General features: G+C 39.3%; 1 protein-coding gene across 1 annotated transcript; it reads left to right on the top strand.

Annotated features, from left to right (window-relative positions):
• The first annotated feature begins 11,604 nt into the window (after window positions 1-11,604).
• Window positions 11,605-12,308, top strand: LOC141719073 (uncharacterized). Its single transcript, XM_074521455.1, has 2 exons — window positions 11,605-11,849; window positions 11,981-12,308. Exons 1-2 carry the CDS (start codon window positions 11,605-11,607, stop codon window positions 12,306-12,308), a joined length of 573 nt encoding a protein of 190 aa, XP_074377556.1.
• The last annotated feature ends 6,675 nt before the right edge of the window (window positions 12,309-18,983 follow it).

Raw genomic sequence — 18,983 nt, 5'->3', positions numbered from 1 at the left:
CAATCATTGACTCATTAGCAATGGCTGGATCCATCCTTATATCTGCTGTACCTGCCTTTCTCTCATTTTCTCTATGTTCTTGCATCAGGGGCTCCCCCTGGCTCACACAACTCACTCCCTCACCTTCACCTACTAAGGTGGTACTCCTCTCACTTACTTTTGCCATGCTGGAAGAAATAGCATGCATATTTGAGCTCTCAATCTCTCCTTTTGCCTGGGAGCAACCCAGCCTCTCATTCAAATTGTCACTCCCTTCCCTCAGTCCTAGAAGTGATTGTACAGTAATCAAGTCTTCTACACTTGGAATTGTTTCAGTTGTGTGTGTAGAGACTATCAACGGATGAGGAATAGCCGTTGAAGGTGAAACTGATGGTATCAACGGATAACTGCTGTTAAGCTTATCCGTTGAAGAACAACCACTTGTCAACGGATGAGTGATATCCGTTGAAGAAGGAAAAGAAGTAGAACTTGAAAGTGATATAACTGTTGAATCTGTGTAGATTGATATGAGTTTTGGTGACACAGATCCTTCAATTACATCTGAAAGAATTTGCGGGTGATCCAACAAATCATCTAAAAGATGATGATCACCTATATTTGAGTGGGGCTCCTCCCTGAGTTGTAAAGAGGGAGAATCAGGAATTGATGGGAATAACATATCCATATCTAGAGATGGTGAAGAAGTGTGTGATGATTGATGTGTGTTAATTGTGAGAGAATGGGGCAGTGACTCCACATTTGTTGGAGCCACATCAAACTGAGTTTGAGAAGGCATAGATACAGATGGATGTATCTGTGCAGTGTGTGCACCCTGTGTAGAAGATTGGGTTCTAGCTCTCTTTCTTCTAATAAAGGCTTTTGTTGGTGAGTGTTTGGCTTTAGTGTCCCTCCCTTGTTTGTGTGTTCCTGGTTGGGAACTATTTTCAATAGTTACATCCTTTTGGGAGGATGCAGCTAGGGATATGCTAGTAACCTTTTCAACCACCACAGCTTTTTGAGAAACTGTGGCTTGGCTAGCTTGGGAAACACTTTTCTCTCCTTCCTTATCCTGGGGGTTTCTTTGATGTTCACCCCTCCCCTCACCACTCACACCCTGTTCACTCCCCTCAGGGTTAATGGTAGGTGTTACAACTGTTGTCTTTTGAGAAACAACAGAGGTGGTTTTCTTTGTCTTTGATTTTGAAAGTTTAGTTTTGGTGACCTTGGTAGGAATCTGTTGGGGCATTGTCACAGATTCCATGGCCACACTAGAAGATAAAAAAATAGAGGGGTTGGAAGAAGTAGGAGTTGTAGAAGCAATTACCTCACCTACCTGAGGTGCATTCATGATTGGTAAATATACCAATGGCACACTGCTGTTGAGATCCATTCTCAATAAATCTGCAAGAACTCTTTTCTCTTGTGCCCAGCACTTGAGTTTATTATTCTCATTCGTAATGACCAAACCTTCAGCAACATGGTTAGCCAATAATATAAAGAATCTAGCATAATAGATGTTATTAGGTCTATTAGCTTTGTTACCTAATCTAGTACCCAATTCTAGCATAATATAGTTGCTAAAATTAAAATACCTATCAGAAACAAGCATATAGAGCATATTAACAAGAGATGAAGTTATGGCATCAAAATTGCTAATTTTCCCAGAGAAAACCTTGATAAAGGCATCCCCAAGAAAACTCCATTCTTTCCTAAGGCCTTTTCTTCTAATACTCCCTAAACTAGCAGAGTTAAGAGAATAACCTATGGAATCTAACATGCTGGATACATCATTATCAGTGTGTGGTGTCATGGCATTGTTCTCAGGTAATTTAAAACATGCTAGTAAGTCATCACAGTTAACACGGTGATTTTTACCTTTGAGAGTGAAGGAGATAGTCATATCTATGGAGTTGAACTCAGCAGATGTCCAAATCTCCTCAACTACTTCACAGTAAATCGTTGGGGCTTCCAGCATTGCATAGCTAAGTTTACAGTTTTTGATGAAGTCCATCATTTTGTGATAATCTGAGTGGGCTTCATTCTTTTCTACCAAAGCTATGAAATTGTTCTTCTCATAGATGAACCCAGATTGAGACATAATCTTTACTACTGGTGCCATTGTTGTGAGTAGAAATTGCAGAGAATAACTTGAAGGTTTTGCAGAGAGAAAATGGTAAAAGCTTTGAAATTTCAAGAAAGCGTAAAGTAAAAATGAAAAATCAGAAGGGCTTATATACTTTCTAAAAAAAAATAATAAGAGATTAAACAATAAATATGTGTAAGTGAATTTCAGCCGTTTAAGAATAAACTGTAAGTATTCTGAAAACTACCTTTAAAATAAATACATACAGCTGTATGTATGAGTATCAACGGTTAAGACAATAGAATTAACGGCTGTGAAACACTTGAATCGACTGATGTGATATTTCAACAGATAAGGTAAACTGTCATCCGTTGAAGAGCACTTCAGTTTTATCCGTTGACGGATAAAAATTCCAGAAATGTATATGACTTTCAACGGATAATGAACATCCGTTGACAGAACAATTTTGACTTTCAACGGATAGGGAATATCCGTTGATGGAATAATCTATGTTAAAAATCAAATTTGTTCTTGCAGCTAATACATTTCAGGCTTCAATTCAAATTGCAATGAGGACATGAATATTAAGAGTAATTAAGCATACCTAGCTCACTTACCAATCTTGTGAATGTTGATTCATCAAGTGGCTTGGTAAATATGTCTGCAATTTGTTGTTCACTTGGAACAAAATAAAGTTCCACTGTACCTTTCATCACATGTTCCCTAATGAAGTGGTACTTGATATCAATGTGCTTGGTCCTTGAGTGCTGCACAGGATTCTCTGTTATGGCTATGGCACTTGTGTTGTCACAAAAAATAGGAATTCTATCAACATGTAGTCCATAATCAAGGAGTTGATTCCTCATCCATAACACTTGAGAGCAGCAACTTCCAGCAGCAATGTATTCAGCCTCAGCTGTAGAAGTAGAGACTGAATTTTGCTTTTTGCTAAACCATGATACAAGCTTGTTTCCCAGGAATTGGCAGGAGCCTGTTGTACTTTTCCTGTCTATTTTGCAACCTGCATAGTCTGCATCTGAGTAGCCAATTAGATCAAAACCAGACTCTCTAGGGTACCAAATTCCTAGATTTGGAGTCCCCTTGAGATATCTGAAAATCCTTTTAATAGCTACTAAGTGAGATTCTTTAGGGTCAGCTTGAAATCTAGCACAGAGACATGTAGAAAACATTATATCTGGTCTACTGGCAGTTAAATATAAAAGTGAACCAACCATGCCTCTATAACTTATAATGTCCACAGACCTTTCAGTCTTATTTAATTCAAGTTTGGTGGCAGTGGCCATGGGAGTTTTTGCAGATGAACATTCTATTAAGTCAAACTTCTTTAAAAGATCATAAATATATTTAGTTTGACTACTGAAAATTCCATCACTAACTTGTTTAACTTGTAAACCAAGAAAATAGGTTAGTTCTCCCATCAGGCTCATTTCATAATTACTTTGCATTAGCTTAGCAAACTTTTTACAAAGCTTATCATCTGTAGATCCAAATATTATGTCATCTACATAAATTTGAACAAGTATACTAGAGCCATTAACATTCCTAAAGAAGAGAGTTTTATCAACAGTACCTCTAGTGAAGTGATTCTCCAAAAGGAATTTTGATAAGGTTTCATACCAGGCTCTAGGTGCTTGCTTCAGTCCATAGAGTGCTTTCAACAAATAATACACATAGTCTGGAAAATTTGGATCTTCAAACCCTGGAGGTTGACTTACATAAACTTCTTCCTCCAATTTCCCATTTAGAAATGCACTCTTAACATCCATTTGATAGACTTTGAAATTGGCATGGGCTGCATAGGCTAGAAAAATTCTGATGGCTTCAAGTCTTGCAACAGGAGCATATGTCTCATCAAAATCTATTCCCTCTTGTTGAGAATAGCCTTTAGCAACCAATCTGGCTTTATTCCTTATGACAATGCCATTTTCATCCATCTTGTTTCTGAATACCCATTTTGTGTCAATAGGACTCTTGTTCTTTGGTTTGGGTACCAGCTTCCAAACTTTGTTTCTCTCAAATTGGTCCAGCTCTTCCTGCATAGCTAATATCCAATCTGGATCCAATAAAGCTTCTTCCACTTTCTTAGGTTCCTCCTGAGATAGAAAACTACTATACAGACATTCATCTTGAGCAGCTTTTCTTGTTTGCACTTTAGATGATGCATCACCAATGATCAATTCAAAGGGATGATTCTTGGTCCATTTCCTTTGAGGTGGAAGATATACTCTAGATGAGGTGGCCTCAGTATTGTCATGATGTGAGACAGAGTGTTGATTAGTTGAAACTCCCCCTGAGTTGTTAGTCCTTTGCAGGGAACTTGGAGTTCTATCAACTGATGATGTAAATCGATTATCCGTTGATGAACTATGATCAAAGGATGCTTCATTTTGTACTTCAACGGATGATGCACTATGTCTTTCAACGGATACTGCATTGCCTCTATCAACGGATGCAGAATTTTGTGCATTATCCAAGGGCATGTTTTGAATCCCTTTTGAAGTGTCATCTCCATCAGTCTCCTCTTCACTATCATCACAATATATCTCAATGTTGTCAAATTTGAGTCTCTCATGGTGTCCCTCATCTGTTAGTCCATCAATCTTTTTATCATCAAACACAACATGCACAGATTCTATAACAATGTTGGTTCTTAGATTGTAGACCCTATAAGATTTTCCAGCTGAGTAACCAACAAATATTCCTTCATCAGCCTTTGCATCAAACTTCCCTTTATGGTCAGATTGATTTCTCAGTATAAAGCATTTACATCCAAAGACATGAAGAAAGTTTAGAGTTGGTTTTCTTCTCTTGAACAACTGATAAGGAGTCATGCCTTTAGCTTGATTGATCAAAGAAATATTCTGAGTGTAGCAGGCACAATTAACAGCTTCAGCCCAGAAATATGTTGGTAACTTTGATTCTTCAAGCATTGTTCTAGCAGCCTCAATTAAAGATCTGTTCTTTCTTTCAACTACCCCATTTTGTTGAGGTGTTCTTGGAGCTGAGAACTCATGCATGATTCCATTTTCTTCACAGAACAGCCTCATTATCAAATTCTTGAACTCAGTTCCATTGTCACTCCTGATATTCCTAACCTTCAAGTCAGGATGATTATTGACTTGCCTGATGTGATTGATAATGATTTCACTTGCTTCATCCTTTGATCCAAGAAAATAGACCCATGAAAACTTTGAGAAATCATCTACAATCACTAAGCAATATCTTTTTCTTGCAATTGACAATACATTGACTGGTCCAAACAAATCCATATGTAGCAGCTGTAATGGTTCATCAATTGTTGTTTCAAGCTTCTTTTTGAATGATGCTTTCCTTTGTTTGCCTTTCTGACAAGCATCACATAAACCATCCCTTGAGAATTCAACAAGAGGAATTCCTCTCACTAAGTCCTTTTTGACTAGATCATTCATTGTCTTGAAATTCAAGTGGGATAGCTTCTTGTGCCATAGCCAACTTTCAACTGGACTTGCTTTGCTGAAGAGACAAGTAATAGATTCTGCATCAGTAGAGTTGAAGTCAGCTAAGTACACATTTCCTTTTCTAACTCCAGTTAGAACCACTTTGTTGTCTTTCTTATTGGTGACAACACAGGCTTCAGAATTGAAGGAAATTGTATTCCCTCGATCACATAGTTGACTGATGCTCAGTAAGTTGTGCTTGAGACCATCAACTAATGCAACTTCATCAATGATGACATTCCTTGTTGAAATCAAGCCATATCCCATAGTAAACCCTTTGCTGTCATCTCCAAAGGTTATGCTAGGGCCAGCTTTCTCCTTAAACTCTGTGAGCAGGGAGAAATCTCCTGTCATGTGTCTTGAACAGCCACTGTCCAAGTACCATAGATTTCTTCTGTTTCCCTGCACACCATAAAATCAATCAAGTTGATTTTGGTACCCAAGTTTCCTTGGGTCCATTCATGTTAGCCTTTCTCCTAGACTTCATTCCTCCTGCATCTTTAGACTTAGGTAACTTTGAGTCAACCTTGATCTTAGATGTAGTTGGTTGAGGTGTAGGGTTAGTCACAGAATCATTTAGCACATTTGGAATTTGATAAGGCATGGATTGTGCAAACATGTTATTCCACATAGGCATATTGTATGGCATTTGAGGCATACTAAATGCAGCAAGATAAGGATTGTTAAAATATGGCATGTTTGTAAAATGTGCATAAGGATTCTGTTGAGACATAACAGGCATAGCATGTAGAGGTGATGCAGACATATTAGGTATGGAAGAGGGTACAGGTATGGGAGTTTTCTTAATAGATTTGCAATTAGCAGATAGATGATTAACACTATTACAATCCACAGAGCTTTTTCTAGGAGCATACTTATCAGGTGTGTAATTGTTATGTTTGTTAACCCCTACCTTCCCATTTCTATTAGATTTCCTTTTAGTTTCCTTTTTATCCTCAACCACTTTGAGCCTATTCTTTAACTGTTCTAAGGTCATGTGTCCTATATTCACCTTACTAAAATCTTTGGATGTGCTTGCTTCTTCTTTGACAAAGTTCTTGGAAGTTGAACCAAACTTTTTGTTGAGTTTCTTTAGATTTTCACTTTTAGAAACATCTGCCTGTTTTAATTGAGGAACCTTCAACGGATGCTCCTTTTCTTCCTTCAACGGATAATTTTCATCATCCGTTGATTCCACATCCGTTGACAGCCCATCAATTAATTCCATTTTCTTTTTGTTTTTATCCCAGGCAGCCTCACAAAATGATTCAATTCCTTGTACCTTGACAATTTGAGCAGTAACATCCCTAGATGTCTTCCAGGCTTTAATCACCTCTTGCTCTCTCTCTAATTGATTAGAAAGTATTTCTACTTTCTTAACAGATTCAGCTAGTTCATTTTCAACAGATATACAATGTAGCTTAGTTTTCTCTAGGTCAATCAACTTATCTTCTAACACAACATTTCTATTACTTAAAAACAGATTGTTCTCTTTAATCCTACTATTTTCTTTAGCAAGACATTTAAGAGACACACGCAAGTGATACAATTCAGTAGACATGTCATTAAAAGCATCATTGCACTCTTCTTTAGTAAGCTGTGTTAAATCAGTAGTGATTACCTGGTTGCTTGATGAACTAACTTCATTTTCCTCAGAATCAGCCATGAGAGCCAAGTTGACATATTCCACATCTTCATCCTCTTCTTCTCCATCAGCTGCCCAGTCTTTTTCTTGAGTAATGAAAGCCTTCTCCTTTTGCTTGAGCAGATCAAAATATTTGTTTTTGTAATCTACTTGGTCAAATTTCTTCTTTTCAGAAGTTGGCTTTCTGCACTCACTTGCAAAGTGTCCACTTATACCACAATTGAAACACTTGAACTTGGATTTGTCCACCATGTTCTTATGAGGTTTAGTGGCTCTAGTGTTTTTCTTAAATTTCATCTTTGCAAATCTTCTGGACAGAAATGCAAGATGCTCATCAATACCATCAGAGTCATCTTGGCTGGAGTTGTCTTCATTCTCAGCAACTTGCTCCTTACCCTTGCTTGATTCTGATTTGCTTGTGCCATCTTTGGAGTTTAATGTTGATCTCACAGTTTCTTGTCTGCATTCTTTCTCATTTCCAGCTACCAAGGCAACTGAACCTCCTTTCTTTCTTCCCTTCTCCAATACCTCATCCTGTTCCAGCTCTAGTTCATAAGTCTTCAAGATTCCATATAATCTTTCAAGAGTGAAGTCCTTATAATCTTGAGAGTTTCTCAAGGAGACAGTCATGGGTTTCCATTCCTTTGGCAAGGATCTTAAAAATTTAAGATTTGAATCCTTCACCTGGTACACTCTACCATACAGCTTCAGTCCATTCAACAGCTTTTGGAATCTATTGAATGTGTCATTTAAAGATTCATTTTCTTCAAAATGAAAATACTCATACTGTTGAATGAGAAGTTGCATTTTGTTTTCTTTTACTTGTTCTGTACCTTCACACAGTAGCTGAACTGTGTCCCAAACCTCTTTGGCAGTTGTGCAATTTATCACATTATCAAACATATCCTTGTCAAGACCATTAAACAAAATGTTCATAGCCTTCTTATCCTTGTGGACTTCTTCTGTGTCTTCCATTGTCCATTCTGCTCTAGGTTTTGGAATGGATTGACCAACAACAATTGTGGCTGTAGCAACTGTGGCTACTTTGTGGGGAATGTGAGGACCATTTTCAATGCAGTTTACATAACCTTCATCTTGGGAGAGTAAATGAAGGTGCATTTTCACCTTCCAATGGTGATAACTGTCTTTGTCAAGAACTGGGATTTTTACTCCAATATCCTTCTTACTCATCTTTGTTAGTTTCCAAGAACTTTAAACTCTTTGTATGTCAAGAGCCTGCTCTGATACCAATTGTTATTCCTAGTGAACTAACAATGAGATTTACAGAAGGGGGGTTGAATGTAAATCTCAAAACTTTTTCAAGTTTTGAGCAGTTTCAAAGGCTGTGTGTTTAAGATAAACAAGTGTGTGAATTGCTTTAAGCTAATACAGACAGATATATATTCAAGCACAAAAGTACAGAACACAACAGAACTTAAAAACTTTTCTGGTGGATTTGTTGTTCCACCAGAGATGGTATTTCAGAAAATCTGTGATTCAAGAAGTTGATCACAGTTGCATCCTAGTACAAACTAGATAATTTTTCTCAAGATTTTTCTAAACAGCTCTGGAAAAATTCTCTTCTAATTACTAGCTGCTACTTGGTTTATATAACACCAAGTTTACAAGTGAAGACAAAGATAAAAGTACAATAATAAAATAAGTTCTCCACTTGTTTCTTCTCCATTTTACTCCAGTGTATTGTTGACTATTGCCTCTTTATACTAGAGTAGAACGGCTGCTTTTTCTGATGTTCCTGAAATAGGCTACCACATCTCAGTTGTCTCTGTCAACCCATGTGCCTCTGTTTGTAGGTACAACTACCACTTGTCAACTGCTATTTAACAGAACATCCGTTGAAGCCTTCATCCGTTGATGGCTTTATCCGTTGATGTGTTAGCAGTTGAAGCTCTATCCGTTGATGCACTCATCCGTTGAAGGATGTTATCCGTTGAAGCTTTAGAGACATCCGTTGAAGCTTTGTTTCTCATCCGTTGAAGGTCTTTAAGTTATCCGTTGACACCTTTTCATTTATACAAAATTACAAGGCATGAAATATTTACAATTGGCCTTCCTATCTGCATATCCTTTAGTAGTCAACATGACTTATAATTTCCCTCAACATTTAAGAATTATATCTCAAATTCAGAGACTGAAATGTGCTACAACACTAGACTTATTTCTAAGTAAAGCTACACCATCAACGGATAGCCAAAAGTGGTCTTATCCGTTGAGGCTACAAACACTAGATTTCTACTTAAGTATTTTGTTAAACATATCATCAAACTAATGCACATATATTCCTAACAAAGACTATGAAGCAAAAGAAAAGAAACTTTGCTCCAGAGAGGCAAGAAGCTATTAAGCAAGAAGTAGAGAAGCTCTTAGAGGCTGGTTTAATTGAAGTGATACAGTTTCTGGAATGGTTAGAAAAACCTGTAATGGTGAAGAAGGCTAATGGAAAGTGGAGAATGTGAGTGGACTTCATTGATCTAAATGATGCATGCCCAAAGGATTATTTCTCGTTGTCGAGGATAGATACATTGATAGATGTTATTATTGGTCATGAGATGCTGAGCTTCATGGATGGATTTAGTGGATACAATCAGATCAAGATGCATAAAGATGACATCCCTAAGGTATCATTCATCACTGACTTTGGTGTATTTGTTATCTTCTTATGGCATTTGGTCTCAAGAATGCAGGAGCTACCTATCAAAGGTTGGTAAATAAGATTTTCAAGGATCGTATTGGCAAAAATATGGAAGTTTATGTTGATGACATGTTAGTCAAGAGTTTGTTAAAGGCTGATCATATAACCCATTTGAGGGAAGTTTTTGAGGTATTGAGATATCACAAAATGATGCTAAATCCTGGAAAGTGTGCTTTCAGAGTGGGATCCGGAAAGTTTTTAGGCCTGATAGTCTCCAAGAGGGGAATCGAGGCTAATCCTGATAAAATAAAGGTTATCCCAGATATGGAACCACCACGTTCCATAAAGGACATTTAGAAACTCACCGGAAGGGTTGCAACTCCGGGACGTTTCATCTCCAAATCCGGAGACAAGTGCTTGCCCTTCTTTAAATTCCTAAAGAAGGTTAAAGATTTTTTATGGACTGAGGAAAGCCAGGAGGCATTTGAAAAATTAATTAAATATATGGTTCAGGCCCTGTTGTTGGCCAAGCCAGCTCAGAATGAAACCTTGTATTTATACTTGGTTGTTTCAGAAAATGCCTTGAGCGTTGTATTGGTTAAGGAGGAGCTTAAAGTCCGGAAACCCATATACTATGTTAGTAAAATTCTGCATGGAGCTGAGTTGAATTATTCAACTATTGAGAAGTTTGCTTTAGCCTTGGTGATGGCTTCACGGAAGTTGCATCCTTACTTCTAGGCTCATACAATTGAAGTGCTGTCAAATCAGCCATTAAGAAACATTATTCATAGTCCCAAAGCTAGTGGGAGGCTGATTAAATGGGAAATAGAATTGGGAGAATTCGACATCAAATACAAGCCACGAACAGCAATAAAAGCCCAGACGTTGGCTGACTTCGTGGTGGAATGTACCATACCCAACCAAGAAGTCAGGGGGCAGGAAGATACTATACCTCAAGATACAGACACAAAAGATGGCAAAGAAAAGGACACTAAGGAGAAGGAATATTGGGTTCTCTATTTTCATGGAGCATCAAAAATAAATTTAAGTGGAGCAGGGCTTGTTCTACAAAGCCCAGATAGATTCTTGATTGAATATTCCATGAAGTTAGACTTCCCGACCCCAAATAATGAAGCCGGGTATGAAGCTCTGATAGCTGGCCTCGTCCTAGCAGAAATATTGAGGGTCAAGAACTTTAAAGTCTGTGGGATTCAAAGCTGGTCATATTCTAGGTCAAGGGAGAGTTTGAGGTCAGGGATGATATAATGCCTAAGTATGTCCGCCTAGTAAGGGCTGTGATGACTCAGTTCGATGAATGCCATGTTGAGCACATTCCAAGGGAAAATGCTAAGGCAGATGTGTTGTCTAAGTTCGCTTCGTCAGAGATAGTAAATAGTTCAGGAAATGTGTACTTCCGCATTTTGAAAACACGGAGCATTGATGTTAAGCTTGTAGCCCCCATAGGGATGGGAGCATCATTGATAGATCTTATAAAGGCCCATATTCAAACTGGTTGGCTCCCGAATGATGTGACTGAAGCCTGAAAGTTGGTCATACGAGCGCTGAGGTATTCCTTGATTGACGGAATTTTGTACAAAAGATCTTTTGTAGTGCCTTACTTAAGATGCCTCAGGCCAGACGAGGCTCGACTTGCTCTAGAAGAAGTACATAAGGGAATATATGGCCAAAACTTGGGGGTAGGGCCTTAGCCCACAAAATCACCCGCTTAGGCTTCTATTGGCCAAAAATGATGCATGACGCCAAAGACTATGAGAAGAGATGTGACCGTTGTCAGAAACATGCCCCTGTAGTAAGGAAACCTCCTAAAATGCTGACTTCCATAAATTCTCCAATCCCATTTGCTATGTTGGGAATGTATATTCTTGGAACTTTCCCTATGGCAACTGCTCAAAGGAAGTTCTTGATTGTTACCAAATGGATTGAAGCTAAACCTTTATCCAAGATCACAACTAAACATATTGCACAATTCCTGTGGGAAAATATCATGAGCAGATATAGAATTCCCCGTATCCTAGTCACCGATAATGGAACACAGTTCAACAATGAAGAGTTCAGGAAGTATTGTGAGGAGAATGAGATCAAATTGCGGTTTACTTCCGTAGCTCATCCACAAGCCAATGGACAAGCGGAAGTGGCAAATCGTATAATTCTAGATGGGCTGAAAAAAGGATTGAGAAATCCAGAAATAATTGGGTGGATGAAATATTGCCAATACTTTGGGCCTACAGAACTACATGTAGAGTCACAACGGGGGTAACACCATTTATGCTAGCATATGGAGCAGAAGCAGTTATTCCTGTAGAGATATCACACTCGTCTCCCAAAATCCAAGCATACAATGCTGAGGAAAATGAGGAGGGGCAAAGGTTAGCCTTGGATTTGATAGATGAGGTACGAGATGCAGCACATGCAAAGATCGTAGAATATTAGAAAAATACCTCATTTTACTACAACCTGAGGGTGAAGGAAAGGTTTTTCAAATAAGGGGATTTGGTCCTAAGAAAGGTGGAAACTTCTGAAGTAGGGCAAAAAGGAAAACTCACCCCAAACCGGGAAGGGCCATACAAGGTTAAGAGCATTCAGGGAAGAGGGTCTTACAAATTGGAGACCATGGATGGGGAAGAAGTACCTCGGACTTGGCATGCTCAAAATCTGAAAGTTTACTACCTATAGCTCATACTTGCTATAGTGGTAAAAAGGTTGAAAAACACATTGAAGCTTTTCTTGCTTAGGATTTCATGTGTTAATAAGACTATTACTTTAGATTCTAGTTCTACGCAGAATTATATAAGGGATGAATCCCAAGAGTTTCAATAAACTTGTTTTATAACTGTTTGGTTCATCTTATCCTAGAACTGTTTGGTTCATCTTATCCTAGAACTGTTTGGTCCATATTATATATGGTTGAGTTTGCTTATCTATTTTAGTACAAGTACTAAGAAATATAAGGGGAAGCTACGAAAAGGCTAGCAAACTAACTCCCACAAAATAGTACAAGTACTTGGAAGAAATAGTAGAAAAGCAAACAAGCAACTTAAGATAACATAATAAACCCGAAGGGTAATAAGTTAATATATAGAAAGCCACGATGGGCCAATAAGAAAAGGAAACTACTCTAGATCCTTAAACAAATCATCATCATCGTTCCCCCCATCAGTAGAAATAAGAGGGGGAACAGGCTCGTCTCCCATTGGGTTAGCATCCCGAGAAGGAGAAGCTGTGGCCTCAGCATAAGTAGTCAGATTGGGGGAGAGAGGAATATCCTTAAGAAGAGGTCCTGGCCTAGGAACAGCAGACACTTGGTAGTCAGTAAGGGTCACCTCAGGGATCTTCTTCCCAATCTCCTCCACTATCTGCTCCCAACAGCTAGAAAAGGTCTCAGGAAAGTTAGCATCATACTCGGCATTTAGGACATCTTGAAAGTCTTGAGATGCTTTAATCCGCTATCACCTCAGCTCGCCCCCTCTGAGCATCCAGTTCCAGCCTGGGAGCCTTCTCTTTCACCCCAGCCAATTCCTTCTCCACTTCACGAAAGCGAGTGAAGTTGGCCTCTGAGGCCTTGAGATACCTTTCTATATCCCTTTCGGCAACGGTCAGGCTAGTCCTCACCTCCTTCAGGTTGTGAAGGGCTTCCTGGAGATAGGTATTCATCTGCACAAACATGTTCATACAAAATAAGTTGTGTAAAGAACGGAGGAAAGATCATAAAAACAGTTAAAGAATGAGTTAAGGAAGAAGTTTACTGAAGCTATGGCCTGAGCACCCAGGCGCTTGATCTGTAGGTCATCAGAAGACTCTACTATCTCGGCCCTGTCGCGAGGAGTAACCACGCTCTCGGACCAAACAACAGTGCCTCAGAGCTCCCCACTACCGTGTCCCTCCTTTGAAGGCCCCAAGTCACAGTAAAGGGAGAAGTATCCTCATCGAGGCTAATGGGCCTCTCGGATATAAAAGTAGGAACGGCCTCTTTAACCTTGACTAAAGGGCCGTCTCCAATCCTTACCCGCTTGTCGCGGTGAGTCTCGACAACGGAGCCCTTAGCAGCGTGGGCCTCCCTCTTCTTAAAGATAGAGTCCAGAGCTGCCTTAGCTATAGGGAAATATGCAAATATTAGAAACATAATGAAGATATTGAAATGAAAAATGAAATAAAAAGGGGAAAGAAGTACCCTCGAGACCCAGGTCGCTAAGACCTAAACTTTGCAAGTTGTCCTCTGACAGAATGAGAGAACAATGATGCAAATTATCAGCAGTAATGGCCCTGATGGCCGCATCTTCATCTACTCCCAGTTTTAAATCTCTTAAAGAGCCATCTATACTTTTTGAGAAGTTGGGCAGCAAAAAATGGCCCTAACTCTCCTCGCCATCTAAATATACATAAAACCACTCATTTTTCCAAGTTGGATACGAGTCAGGGTTGGTACCAGAAATAAAACAGGAACGGGCCAAGGATCTATGAACTATTTTGACCCATCATTGGTCCTCAGGAGCATTTACAAATTTGAACAAATAATGAAAAACACAAACGTTAAGCTCAAAACCGTGTTTACAGCCGTGTAACAAAGAATGAAATGCCAAGAGTTATGCGTGCGTTGGGTTGGACAGACTCGGGCCTCAACCAAAAGGCAAAAAATGAAGGGGTGTGGAGGAAGACGGAAACCAGTGTATAAGGTTTCCTTAGAGACCTGAATGGCCCCAGGATTTGGGTAGCAGGCCCTATCATTTGGGCTTGGAGCCACAACCCTATAAGGGTGTGAAATGCCAAATAAACGGGCTACAGTCCCTACCTTATCAGAATCAAATCTAAAAGGATAATTATATGCATCTAAGTGTAACATATTAGGGAAGGCTTGCCCAAATTTGGATAAAAGATCCCTAAGAGAAATAACTGAAGAATGGACGAGGGGTAACCCATGCCTAGGAAATGTGGAAGGAAGATGCACAACCACACCTAGGAGACAAATTTTCTAGGCGTGGTAGGCAAGTTGTCTCCTAGGCGGGGGTGACCCATGCCTAGGATGCATGGAACCATGAGAGCCCATTTTCTGATTATTTAATCAATCGGAAAATGGGCCAAAAATAAGGAAAATTGCTAAAAATTCCCAAAAAATAGGGGAAAATAAGCAAAAAATTCCAGAAAATTAGAAAATAATTTTCAAAAATTATTTTTGATAAATTATTCTTGAAATATTAAAGAAACAATACATGTGAGTATTAGAATATTCTTGAAAATTAGGAAAAAATCTCAGAAATTAAGGAAAAATTCCTGAAAAATACCAAAAAAATTTCTAAAAATAAGGAATAAGGTAAGGAAAATAATAGGGAGGTTCTAAAACAACCCTGAAGCTGTGTGTAAGGCAAATCATTGTAAATTTGTAGGTCGCTCCACACTTTACGTAAAAACGATACCCTGTAAGGGAACAAATGAACTTAACTTCTGCGAAATCTTTTACGATTTCCCAGAAGTTGGAGGCAAATGATATGGACCTAAAATTAGCCTAGAAATATAGTTAATATTGGATTAATTAGATCTGATATGGTCCAATAATGAAGCCCAATTAATGAGGCCCAAAGCCATGATTATTTATTAATTTCGTAATTAATAAATAGGGGGGATTACCAGCTCAATAAATAAGTCCTCACGATGATGTAATTTTATAAAAGATAGCCTCAAGGGCACCTACACCAACTAGGAATCTAATTCCTCTATTCTAGGACTTCAAAGTCTATCCAAAGTCTGAGAACTTATTGAACAAGTCTCCTAACCCTAGTCCAATTCAAGGACTCCCAACATCTATATAAGGGGTCTCACCTCTCCTATCAGAAATATGTTTTTTGGCTTAATTCTCTAATCCACAGAGATATGTAGGCATCTCATAAAGGCAGAGTTAAGCTACGAAACACGAGAGCAGCCATTAAAGGCCTTGAGCTCCTGAACCCTAGTAATAAATATAGCAATTAATACACCCTAGTTTTCTATCCATAACACTATCAATTTTACAACCTGCATAATCTTCATTTGAATTTAGACTTATCAACCATGTTTCTGTTGGACTTGGTTGCTCCAAAATTCTACATGAATTTGAGCTTGGAAAACCTCCTGGACAGAAAATCAAGATGCTCATCTATGTCATCCATGTCATCTTGACTAAGCTGGTCTTCATGTTCAGCTACTAGCCCTTTTCCTTTGCCTTCACAAACTCTAGGGTTTGGTGCAAATTCAACAGCTTCAACCTTTGTCTCCTTCTCTTTTTTTTGCTCAGCAAATAATGCAATGGACCCTCCCTTCTTTCTTCCTTTCTCTAGCTTCTCATCTTTCTCTATTTCAAGCTCATAGGTCTTTAGAATTCCATACAGTCTATCCAGGTTGAATTCCTTGTAGTCTTGAGAGTTTCTTAGTGAGACGGTCATGGGTTTCCAATCCTTTGGTAGAGATCTAAGAAATTTGGGGTTTGAGTCCTTTATTTAATAGACTCTTTCATGCAATTTTAGAGCATTTAGTAGCTTTTCAAATCTACTAAATATGTCAGTGAGTGACTCACTTTCTTCACTGTGAAAATGCTCATATTGCTGAATCAAGAGTTATATTTTGTTTTACCTTACCTGCTCAGTTCCATCACATATAACTTGAAATGTTTCCCAATCATCTTTAGCAGTTTTACAGTTTATGATGTTGTCAAACATGTCACCATCAACACCATTAAACAAAATGTTCATGGCCTTTTTATCCTTACGAACTTGTTCAATGTCTGGATCAGACCATTTTGCTCTAGGCTTTAGAACAGATGCTTCATTTCCTGTAGTGATAGGGAATAAAATAAACCCTGATTGCTTAATTAATATCACATTAATTATATCAGAATTGGACTGACATTAAAGCCCATTAGAAAGGGCCCAAAACCCTGGATATTAATTAATTTCGTAATTAATTAATAAGCTGATAAATAAAGTCCAAATAAGGACACAATTCCTTGGAGATTGACCTCCAAGAAATCTCATAGGATAAGGAATCAGTTTTCTACTTCCTAGGACTCCAAAGTCCATTCTAATTCAGAGACTTGCCCACCAAGTCTCCTAACTCTAGTCCAATTCAAGGATTCCCAACATCTATATAAGGGGCCTCAGCCTACAAATCAGAACTACGTTTTTGACTTGATCCTTGGCAATCAGCAAGGTACGTGGGCATCTTGTTAAGGCAGATTAAGTCACGAAACACAAGAACAGTCAAATCGAGTCTCGAAGCTCACGAACCCTACTAATAAATAAAACAATTAATATACTTTAAGTTTTTATCCATAACATTTGGCACCGTCTGTGGGAAAGCATAACAACAACCATGGTGAGAACACAGAGTGGAAATAGTGCCCCTAAAGGAACACCAACCAGCTGGAACAACTCAAATGATTTCATCACCGGTGGAGATACCCTACACTCGTCCTATGCCTCTACCCAAGGAGGAACCACGATAGGGGCAACCGAGCCTCAACCACAAGGGACGAATCCCCCAGCTCTACAAGGGACAAATCTCCTGGCTTCTCAAGGGCTGAATTCCCAATTTCAGCAGTTACATGCACCTGTGAATCCTCGACTCATTGGGTATGAGTATTCCACTATTGTGACCACTAACCCCCCCCCCCTTATGGGATGCCCCTGTACCCTGAGGTTGGAGGAAGTGGACATGCAAATCGGAATGAAGCGCAAGAGCAGATGCCCCAATATATACTGGGATTGGTTCCTATCCCGGAGGATCAAGAATTCTCTGGTCCACAGACTGAGAGAGATTCTGAATCCTCGGATGATGATGTGGCTCCAAGAAGGAGGTGTGCTGGCAAAGAGCCGATGCCTGATGGTAATCAGCATCCTAGGAGCACCCAAAAATGAATCCCCAAGAAGTACAGGAGAGAATCAGGGCTCATGAGGCTAAGATCCAAAGGCTGAAGCTGACTTGGAGGCACACCTACCCCAAGAACCCCACTACCTCTGAGAAGGAGAAATCCTCCTTCAATCATAGACTTGGATGATCTGCTGCAAAGAAGGGTTGTTGTCCCAAGGGCTGATCCAAGTGATCTTCTGCCCCTAGGAGATCCTGATGATCCCACTCCACCATTCACTGAAGAGATAATGAATGCTCATATCTCAAGGAAGTTCAAGATTCCCACCATCAAAGCTTATGATGGCACTGGAGATCCCGCTAATCATGTCAGGACATTCTCTAATGCACCGTTGTTACAACCCGTGAACGACGCTATTAAGTATCGGGCCTTTCCTCAAACCCTGTCGGGAATGGCTCAAAGATGGTATAGCCGTTTGCCTTCGAATTCCATTGGATCCTTCAGAGATCTAAGTCAAGTTTTATTCAAGAAAATTCATCAGTGGGAGAGTGCATGAGAAAAGTTCATCGTCCCTCATGAGTATGGTGCAGGGAGTAAGAGAGTCTTTGAGAGACTATCTGAATCATTTTACCAAGGAAGCTTCGAAGGTCCTAGACCTTGATGACAAGGTAGCTATGATAGGGCTGTAACAGGGAACTAGGGACGAGTTCTTCAAGATGTCATTAGCCAAGCGCCCCCTGAAAGCATGTTACAGCTCCAAGACAGGGCTGAGAAGTACATCAAAGTAGAGGAGAGCATGAGGAAGACGGTAGTAAATAACGAGCCCGCTGGTGGCAATAAGCGGAAAACTGATCTAGAATATATTGCTAAGGAAAAGTTTCCTAGAACTGAGCAAAGCAATGATTCAACCCCATAGAAGGAAGGACCTGGACAAAAGTTTACTGAATAGGCTAGGTTGAATGCTCCTAGAAATCAGATCTTAATGGAAATTAAGAAGGACAGAGATGTTCGTTGGCCTAAGCCTCTGAAATCTCATCCTACTAAGCTAGATAAGAGCAAATATTGTAGATTTCACAAGGATGTTGGTCATTACATCGATGAGTGTAGACAATTGAAGGATGAAATAGAGTTCCTCATTCGAAAAGGAAGGTTGAGTAATTATACTGGAGATGGAGGAGATAGGAATAAAAATGGAAGAAAGAATCTCGATGATCGTAGGAGGGATCAAGACGATCAGGGGCGAAATCCCCAGCCCAGGGGACCGGTGATAAATG

Source organism: Apium graveolens, chromosome 4, assembly GCF_009905375.1.
Source record: "Apium graveolens cultivar Ventura chromosome 4, ASM990537v1, whole genome shotgun sequence".
Classification (NCBI taxonomy): domain Eukaryota; kingdom Viridiplantae; phylum Streptophyta; class Magnoliopsida; order Apiales; family Apiaceae; genus Apium; species Apium graveolens.
Note: the sequence above shows the minus strand (reverse complement) of the source record. Positions and strands in the feature narration are given on the sequence as shown.